Raw genomic sequence first — 9646 nt, 5'->3', positions numbered from 1 at the left:
CATAAAAAATTATCTAGCAATAACTAACGAATTTTCTCAATTTGGATTCATATGAAATTCATTTCAGCCACCCCTAACCCAATGGCAATGACGTAGCAAGTAAATAAACGCGCAAAGACGTAATAAAAAAGCAAACCGTTCTCGGGTGAAAATGACATGCCTTGACGTTTACATGGTTGCTCTTGTAAATTAATACTAAAGTTGAATGTAAGCAAAGCATAAACGCAGATACCTTGTCGAAACAAACCAAATATTCAGAAGAACAAAGGCGGTAACGGGTTCGCATTTTTGTTTGCAAATTACTGGGCGAAAAAGGAACTGAATAACTTTAAAAAACAATACTTGTTTATGAATTACATTAGTTGATTTTTTTAAAAAATATCGTGATGATCCTACGCTAGCAACCCTGTGTGGGTGACCCTGGGCATCCAATTTCCGTGACTGCCAACTAACGTGCATGACAAGGATCGGAAGAAGAAAGAGGAGGAGGAGAAGAGGAGTAGAAGGATTATTATCATCATTATTGATTACTATTTTTTTGCACTCCATCGTTATTATTATTTTCTATTATCAACATCATCCGTATTCCTTACCAATGCACCTTATCCTCTAATCATGTCCGTCCTCTGACCCTGCTACCACGTCACAGAGATACAATGATGAATGATATAAACGTGAAACTCAAAACACAAGAGATACGAGTTATCTGAATTCAACAATTAGTAAATTGGAACCAAACATAACCATAACCTAACCAAGTGCACTTGTTTACAAATTGATTATTTGTGAGCCATAGTTGGATACTGACACAGCTATTGGTTTACATGTCATATATTCTGCGTGCAAGTGCTTGGCCGAAGCCCAACCTTCCAAGTACTTGCAACAACTGACGATTCTCTCTACAGAGAACCATTACGTAATACGCATGGGCAAGGGGTATCAGTCAAGTGACGGGAGTGGATGTGGCATAGCTGAGAGGAGCATTCATACATAATATTAGCAAGCAAAAACAAATTGACAAAATCAAATTTTCGTGCGGCAGTGTTTTTCCCAACGGCCCAAGGACGTGGCATGTACTAATATACTAATGTATATATAATGTATAGGTATTGAATTGATTGGTTTTTCGGTTTTGTTGGGGAAGAGCGCGAGGCCCGTGCACGGATTCCGTCTCGGCTCACAGTACCCGCCCTGCCGGTTGGTGGGCAAGCGCATGTGCATGTGCCGTTACTCTTGGCCTCAGAAACTGTCGGTATCGTGATGACCTGTGGGCTTTACGACAACCAGTGCGTACAGGCAACCGTGTGGGAATGAATGCATTGATGAAGGAAAATTGGAGTGATGGCATGTACTGCATGACTGCAGTACATGCTCGCCTGTCAACTTGCAAGAGTCAAGGCCCGTGCGGCTCAAGACTATTACGTAATTCAATAAACTAAACAAGCCAACTTGCAAATGCATCTAATTACAGCCGTCACTTGGACTTTTCTTTAGGTTTGTTTGGCACCGGGCGCCTTTTCGCCAGCACTGCCGATCTTGCGGCCGAGATACGACTCGATCCAGAACCCAACAAAGAGGTATGTCAACGGTGCCAGGTAGAGCACGTTGAAAAACACGGCAAACGTTTGTCCCGGATTACTCAAGCACGACGTGTATTCGCCCTGTGCCGGATCAAAATAATAAACAAAAAAATGAGCCACGGCCAAGCTTCCGCCGATCACGAACTGGCAGATCTGAGCAGTCGTCAACGCGCGCTTGACCGCCTTGGGGACCTTGATATGCAGGCCAGACAGCGTGTAATAAAAATACATCAACGTATGGATCAACGAGTTAAACACGACAAAAATCCAGATTGGCGGTGATGCAAACCGGATGCCGGCCCACATTGAAAGCATGGCGCCCGCGTGGTGGTACGTTTGCAGCACGGATGACTTCTTGCCCTTGGCCAAGATGATTGCGGTGTCGATAACTTCATAGAACTTTGAGAGATAAAACAAAAATCCGTAATAGCTAAGACCGTTATCCCAAATTCCGCCATTAAGCGCGCAAAGCCCGCGCCAGAAGCTGGACGATCCACGACTGGACGCGCGCGAGGTCTCGATGATCGTGCGGGCAATTGATGCGGTCATGCCCACGCATGTCCATGCTGAATACACGCAAAGAAACAAGTTATGAGCAACCACGAGATAACGGAAAAGAGTAGTGCGAGCAAATCGGGCCGGATGCGTGCCTGGGCCGCGGGATCGATTCAGGACATGAACCACGGTCGCGTAAAGCGTAGCAATCGTCACTGGCACACGAATGTCCATAAGAAAATTAAACGACGACGCAAACAATGATCCCTCTGCATATCGTATGGTTAGACTTGTAGCTCTTTTCATCAGACAAACCCAAAAAAATAACCTCACCTGGCGGGCCTTGCGGCAGATCCAATCCGACCGGGAACTTGAAAATCACCAAAGGCGGCGGTGAAAGAAGCGCCGACGAATTGTTAGGAATAACGCGAGTCGAAACCATACTTTGCGTGCCTAATAGTGTACCTACAAAATAAAACACAGTATTTTTAATTCAGCAAAAAAAAAAAATGAACGAATGAATGAAAAATATAAAAAAAAATTAAAGACCCCATCAAGACTATGCCGAAGCAAGCGCATTGTGCCAAACTCTGAGTCGCATTGAAACCTTAAACCGGGGTTTGCCCAAAAATCGATTTCCCCATCAGATTAGGGTATAAACCATCATGCATCATGACTCAACGCTTTTTTTTGTGCTCAACTAATGACCGTTGTAGTTATTTGCTGAACATCTTATTTATGATTGATGTAAAGTAAATGTAAATCAAGCATGCGCTCTTATTCTAGATGGTTTTACGCCGTTTCTAGCTAGGGTACTTTTAGAATCCGCCTGTTGTTCGCCAAATGACTGCAAAATTTTATAGGCTTTATTAGCCGTGCCGTTTTACTTGCGCTTTTGGAAGTTTTACAACCAACCATTACTCCTTATATGTAGAAATCATATTCGGCGTCGGGGTCATCATCTTTGAATTCATTGTCTGCTCAAAGGCTTGTGTCCATATCAAATAACATTAGGCTCATCCCAGGCCAGATGGAAAATGCAAAAGCATTGTTCGATGATGCTAGGGAGCAGTCGACATTGGTTATGGGATTACAATTCCGGGCATGAAAAAAAAAAAAAAAAAAAAAAAAAAACCCAGAAAGGAGCACAAGAGAAGCAGGGAAAGTCATTGATTGATGCAGCTGTTGCCAATGGAGTAAAGCACTTTGTTTTTAGTTCTGTGGACCTGTGGCGGTGGTTCTCTCAGACACTGACCCTACTCTAGTTCCTCATTTTAGAATTAATTAAGCATAGCCGCCTTGTCATTTGCTGGCTACCCAGGTTAGACAGTCGTACCTTTTCACAGTAATTATGGTCGACTTATCTGCCGATAATAGTATCGTCAAGCGTCGACTTGTCCGATACTTTAAAACCATAATCATCGTCAGTGTTTTTGGCTTATACTATGTTTTCAACAATCAGGTAAATTCCCGAACATAAAATATCACGAACAGTTTCAATATCAAGCCAATTTGGTGAAGATCAGGATCAAAAGTCAATAGCATTTCGTGAAAATTATAAATCTTTAGTTGCATTCATTGATACCATTATGGGATCTAATGATTGGTCCAATTTGAAGAAATGGTGCAACAAACAAATCCAGCCGAGTTGGCATCAAAAAAGGCAACTAAAGATTTTAATTTTCACCTAAATGCTATTGACTTTTGCTGTACATAAATAAACGCGGCCATTACGAGCTCCGGGCTCATTTTTTTATGTCTCAGTGCTGTGTAAGAAGTCAAGTAGTACGGCATTATATAGACATATACATATTATATTACAATTGAGAGATTTAGTATCAAAAATCAAATCTATATCCAAGCATTGGCTCTTCCAATACCATGTGCTCCTAGTCTACTATATACATTTACTTGGGAACAAGATTGTCGAACCATGGAATCAAGCTAAGAATAAAGTTAGAATGCATGCCTGGCAACAATATTTAAAGAACTTACGTTTGCGCAAGAGCAAATGAAAACACGAGCTTAGGACCCGTGGTCAAAATCTTGGGAGTAAGACCTTTAAAGAAAGCACCAAATCCTATAATAATTGAGTAAGTTTTCAAATTACGATGCATTTGCCATCATTCGATGACATACCTTCATTCTTGGCCATGTTCTTCAAAATGGTGAATCCTGATTCAGGATTTTCAAAATTCCGGTTCTGAATTCGAGTCTTGACGACATCCAAGGGCGCAGAAACAATAAGCGAAGCCGACGCACCAAAGATGGACGCGACAAAGTTTTGCGTCCAGGTGGCATTTCCATAATCCGTAAGACCGAAAATATACTCCTTAGCAAACGCATTACCACCAAACAGCTAAAAAAATTTAGTTAGCCATGAAATGAATTAAATCATGCCAGTTTTTGTCACTGCAAAATAACTTACGGCAAACGATCCTGGAGCATTACGGGCCGCGGTCCAACCCCATCCACGGTAAAGTCCAAATCCTTCATCCTGAATAATTTTCAAAAATCCTCGTCCCTTGAACGCTTCAGGGTTAGTTTGGCGCTTAATCTTTAACACGTCGAGCGGAAGCAAAATGATTTCTCCAATTCCGATCAAACTTTTATATACATGTTAGCAACCGAACCATAAATCTTGACAAAACGTCCCACACGTTCTTTTTTCTTTTTTACTACATACCTTCCAGAAGTGGCAGACAAAAGAGCCTTGCCGGTCTTCTTGCCAAAAGCATTCTCAAAGTCAGCGCCATATCTGGTGCCGAGAATGTCATTCACAAACGGTTGACCACCATACTTGTAAATTCTCTGCAAAATCTATAACCACAAAGTATAAGTTTTTTATTTCAATTTTTTTTTTTTCAACTCTAATAATCTTAACTAGTATATTACCTTATATCCAGCAGCGTATCCAAGACCAGGGAAAAGGGAAAACAATTTTCTTGAAACAGGCTCGTTTGCATAGTTCCTGAAAACGACTGAATTTAATTGAGAAAGATTAGTAACCTTGGTTTGAACAATGTTAGCCAATTGCACTTTAAGAAAAAAAAAAAATTTCAAATGTAGGGCTCAAGCAAAACTAACCTTTGTGTGGTTGCTCATTAACCGCTTAGCAGTGGTGTCGACCTATCCAGCGGTCAGAATCAACCAATGTGCAATAAACATATGCCGTATTCCAAACACAAGTAAAAAAAAATTGCCATACTGGATGGAAAACTGCCAATTCAGAAATTCCGGCAGTGGCTATTTGCAAGTTAGTTCTCTGGCCTTTGTCTATTTTTTATTTTTTATTCTTTTTTTGATTTCCACTTTACCTGAACCCAAAACTCTGGCAATACCGGAGTTAGATTTATCCTTGCTTGAACCAGATGCTGGAGACATTGTCTATAATGCTAATTTTGTATGATGTCTACTAATAATTGTTTTTTTTTTTTTTTTTTCTATTCAAGAATTGTGGTCGCTCAATTATGCGAATTTTTTCCTTAATTATATAGCAATAAAACGCCCGTGACAAGTTGGGATGACCCGATGTGCCGCAACCTCGATTTTTTCACGCGCAACTCAAGCAAGTTCGGACGACGTGTCGATCAACAAAGACAAGGCAAATTTTGCCAATTTACATTTGCAAGCCTCAACGATTGGCATGATGATCTTACTATTGGATTAAAATTACATGTTTGATATCAATATTCCTACAATTCCAAGCAAGCCATAATGGCAATTAATAGTACACTGCAAAACTCCTGCCTCTGCCCGTGACAACCACCCGGTCCCCACCTGGTCCTGTTACGATGCCAACAATCCCGCCAATATCCTCTTCAACTGTAGATTCAATCGGCCCATCGCTATCTTTGCCAATAAGATCCCATTCGTTCAAAATGCCGTCCTTTGATCCGGTTAAAAGCCGCGGGTGTTTCTTCACCGCAAGTGAAATGTCAAACGAAAACACGGGGACCGCATAGTCAATCTTCCTAATAGTCTCACCGCTATCAATGTCCCATATTCTCAACCGTCCGGCAACGTCTCCGGAAACCAATATCCTCCTGTTATTAACATTTGCGGTTTTGAGTGTTATTATGCCCCGACTATGGCCCGTCAATGTAGCCCTGCAAGTCTTGAGCGACAAACTCCAAAGCTTAATCGTATGATCTTCTGAGCCTGAAATTAAAGTGTCGTTAGGATTCGGTGACTCGGAAACCGGAAAGTATTCGAGCACGTTCACTGCCTTTCGGTGGCCTTTTAGTCTGTAAGAAGGCTGCATGTCTTTTTCAATCTTGTGCAGATCGTAAACGTCGATCTCGCCGCTCTTCCCGGTCGCGGCTGCCGCCTTTCGACTTTTGATAACCTTAATGTCTGATATTGACACGCCTGACTGTTCATCATCACTAATGTCTGATGGCTTAAAACTGCCAGCAAGTACTCCTGTTAGCACGTTCCATATGGCAGCCCGATGCAAGCAATCGATCGTAACCACAAAAGGCTTATCTGAAATTGTTGTAAACTCGATCGACAAAATTGGAGCAGTATGAAATCCTGTCATGGTCGATTGTAGTGTCGAGCCTTTGCTCTGTGCCGATATTGAAACCTCGTATACACTCAGCTTCCCGGTATATGTGCCCACTGCGACAAATACTGCAGATCCAACAGGCGCGTTCATCCACAACTGATCTTCCATCGCCAAGCTTGATATTTCGTCTTCATCTGGCAACTGGGAAGCCATTTCGATATGCACACTTCTTGGGATTGGCTTGTCTGTAACAGGAGACCGTGCAAGTGAATACACGTACACGCCATATGACGATGTCGCAATTGCCGCATATGCACCTGATGAACACCACACTGCTTCTATTGCTGGCGCCGGAGTTGTTAACTGCGCAATGTACTTGTGCGCCTGTGATGATACAGATGCTAGCACTTCCTTAGATGGCAACACGGCCATGCTGTTGCTCCTGTTATGACCAACTTTAGTCCGCTTATGATCATCATCTGTGATAGGCTTTGCGGTCTGCTTGTAAATACTGGACTCCTTGACTTCTCGTTCTTCGTCTTTACGTTCGTCATAACCACGCTCTTCATCCTCTCGTTTGTGTTTTTTGGATTTAATTGCCGGTTCTGGAGTCCGTGATTGAAACGACCGGTCTGCCGCATCTGTCATGTCCACATCCACGCTGGTTTCCTTTTTGGCTGGTATGGCTGGTGCTGACACTGGCACTGGCACTGGCACTGGCACTGCTGGTGCTGTTGCTGTTGATGTTGCTGTTGCAGCGCTGGTATCCGGTTCTATTTTCTGGCTAAAAGTAAAAAGATTAAACGGACCTGCATTCAAATTCTCTGATCCGTCCAGATTTAGTGAAGACTCAACTGCCATGTATTGCAGCCCTTTCTGAATCACGTTTACCAGGGTTCCGACTGGGGTATTTTGTCCGTATTTCTGGTCCAATGCATGGGCGGATGTCTCCCCCTGAAAGGCATAAGTCGAAGTCGCAAGACCTGACTCCTGCAAATATCTCCATATCAAGTAGTTGAGTTCAGCTGACGTGAAGGACATGATTGCCTTTGCTCCATGGGTTGCCGTGGTCAGAATGTGGTGTTGGCTGGGATTTCGTGCGCAACCATGACGCCGCGTTGCATTTACGCTCAATCGCGACACCAAAACATGCAATAACAAAAATCCCAATTTTATTCACGGCCACCAGACCAGCTTCTTGCCCCCTCCCTCACCCCCCGAGGGCATTTTTTTTTTACGTTTTTCCTTTTCTCCCGCTTGTTGGTCCGTGTTTTGTTGTTTTTTTAGTTCGCCAGCACGATGCTGCGCGTTAATCTGCCCCCATTGACCAAGGTCTTGTTGGCCTTCAGCGCGGTCGCCTCAGTCGTTGTCTTTGTCGTGCGGTACTCAGCCTATATCGCATTGACAAAGGCCACACCGGACAAGCACATTGACCTGGCATCAATTTACGTGTCATATCTCACAATTGTGCCTGGCGTGTCTATTGTCTTTCCTTGGACGTTTCTCACCGCCGCGTTTATTGAACAGAACCTGTTCGCCCTGCTTATCCATCTCGGCACGCTTTACTATGCTGCCAGATACTGCGAGAGAATATGGGGATCTGTCGAGCTTGCAAGGTTTCTTGCCCTCGTTACAATCGTGCCCAATTTAGTTACTTTTATTTTATACATTCTTGCTTTTGTTTTTACCGGCAACACTGACTATGAGTATGTCCCATGCAACACTCGATTCAATAAGTGCCTTTCAGTCAAGAGCTAATACTTTACTTTTTTTTTTGAAATTAGATTTGTCACAATCTTTGGAGGCGTTGCAATCCAATCAGCTTTTCTTGTTGCATTCAAACAACTTGTGCCCGAACACACGGTTGTTCTGTTTAGAGGCATCGTTAAAATTCGAGTCAAGCATTTTCCCGCACTTTTCCTTCTGATCAACACAATTTTTGGCATTCTCGGAGCCAGAATCAATGCCGTGTTTACTTGGACTGGATTTTTCACGTCATGGGTTTATCTTAGGTTTTATCGCCAGGCACCGTTGCAGGCTACCGCAGAAGCATATGCTGGCCTGCCACCACCAGTTACTTCGAACGGCATTGCAGTCACCGGGACAACTGGTGCGACAAGGCCAATTCGGGGCGACGCGTCAGACACGTTTTCGCTGGCAAATTTTTTCCCAGACGCGTTGGCTCCTTTTATTGGCAAGATTTCAGATGCCACGTTCGCGTTCTTTGTTAACCTACGACTGTGTACTCCATTCTCTGCCGAAGATATCGAGGCGTCAAACATAGGAAACGGACAATTCAGGCAGCGGTTTGTCGCACCGTTGCCAGGAAGCGTGAGAGCCGAGGCAGAGAGAAGAAGGGCGTTGGCACTTAAAGCTTTAGATCAACGATTAAGCCAAGGCAAGAAAGAATCTACAGGACTAGGGGAGACAAATTTCGTACCGGAAGAGAACCAGAACTGAAATTAGGATCTTGTATTATTAATATTATTATTATTATTATTAATATTATTATTATTATAATTGCAGAAATTGTGAATACATTTTCAATTTAGTATTGCCCGTTGTATTTTTTTTTTAAATATGCTATTAGTATGGTGCGTTCATTAAATGAACATCACATTAGAGGTATTGATGTTTTCCAGATCCTCTGATTCTTTTGGTTATTATGTTGAATGAGTCATATATAATTTTGTATTAAGCCACTTTTGATGAAATTATAAGGCATGTAGTTTGTACCAATTGAATGACTAGCAGACCTTGTGATAAACGTCCAATATGAACTCAATATTTTTTTGCCATGGGTAATGAATAATTTGAATAAACACATCTACAGGTCGTATACTGAATCTTGTGAGAACGACCGAATTGCTAATTCTTAGTTTGTTTTTTGATACCCCATTGGAAATTAAACCCGTTCAAGCAGAGTGATTCTGAGGCCGCACAAATGAATGCAATACATTAACTGAGCATTGCACTTAGTGTGAACTTGATGTTCAATGTATATTGTTATTAAATGATTAAGCATTTAATTGGGTGCTTGTTGTAATTGTTGTGCCTGTAA

General features: G+C 42.4%; 5 protein-coding genes across 5 annotated transcripts; 1 reads left to right on the top strand and 4 right to left on the bottom strand.

Moving 5' to 3' along the window:
- Positions 1 to 1035: 1035 nt before the first annotated feature.
- Positions 1036 to 2646, bottom strand: V1514DRAFT_355127 (ELO family). The gene is made up of 2 exons (XM_066929625.1): positions 2409 to 2646; positions 1036 to 2344 (listed from the first exon to the last, which is right to left on the bottom strand). The coding sequence occupies exons 1-2, from the start codon at positions 2515 to 2517 to the stop codon at positions 1491 to 1493; spliced, it is 963 nt and encodes a 320-aa protein (XP_066780530.1). The 5' UTR covers positions 2518 to 2646; the 3' UTR covers positions 1036 to 1490.
- Positions 2647 to 3749: 1103 nt separating this feature from the next.
- Positions 3750 to 5550, bottom strand: V1514DRAFT_339547 (mitochondrial carrier domain-containing protein). The gene is made up of 9 exons (XM_066928985.1): positions 5393 to 5550; positions 5284 to 5321; positions 5163 to 5204; positions 4971 to 5084; positions 4762 to 4895; positions 4504 to 4681; positions 4215 to 4434; positions 4071 to 4155; positions 3750 to 4019 (listed from the first exon to the last, which is right to left on the bottom strand). Exons 1-9 carry the CDS (start codon positions 5457 to 5459, stop codon positions 3983 to 3985), a joined length of 915 nt encoding a protein of 304 aa, XP_066780529.1. The 5' UTR covers positions 5460 to 5550; the 3' UTR covers positions 3750 to 3982.
- Positions 5551 to 5713: 163 nt separating this feature from the next.
- Positions 5714 to 7305, bottom strand: V1514DRAFT_339543 (WD40-repeat-containing domain protein). The gene has a single exon (XM_066928984.1). The coding sequence runs from the start codon at positions 7231 to 7233 to the stop codon at positions 5800 to 5802; it is 1434 nt and encodes a 477-aa protein (XP_066780528.1). The 5' UTR covers positions 7234 to 7305; the 3' UTR covers positions 5714 to 5799.
- Positions 7306 to 7377: 72 nt separating this feature from the next.
- On the bottom strand, positions 7378 to 7626 carry V1514DRAFT_287112 (uncharacterized protein; the record flags this gene model as incomplete). Its single annotated transcript, XM_066925213.1, has 1 exon — positions 7378 to 7626. A coding segment is annotated over one exon (249 nt), but the record flags the coding sequence as incomplete, so codon positions are not given.
- A 126-nt stretch (positions 7627 to 7752) lies between these two features.
- V1514DRAFT_339541 (eukaryotic integral membrane protein-domain-containing protein) lies at positions 7753 to 9149 on the top strand. Its single transcript, XM_066928983.1, has 2 exons — positions 7753 to 8291; positions 8370 to 9149. Exons 1-2 carry the CDS (start codon positions 7885 to 7887, stop codon positions 9043 to 9045), a joined length of 1083 nt encoding a protein of 360 aa, XP_066780526.1. The 5' UTR covers positions 7753 to 7884; the 3' UTR covers positions 9046 to 9149.
- The last annotated feature ends 497 nt before the right edge of the window (positions 9150 to 9646 follow it).

Source organism: Lipomyces japonicus (genome assembly GCF_038497905.1).
Source record: "Lipomyces japonicus strain CBS 7319 unplaced genomic scaffold V1514scaffold_114, whole genome shotgun sequence".
Classification (NCBI taxonomy): Eukaryota; Fungi; Ascomycota; class Lipomycetes; order Lipomycetales; family Lipomycetaceae; genus Lipomyces; species Lipomyces japonicus.
The sequence above is the reverse complement of the archived record's forward strand: the minus strand, read 5'-3'. Positions and strand labels throughout refer to the sequence as shown.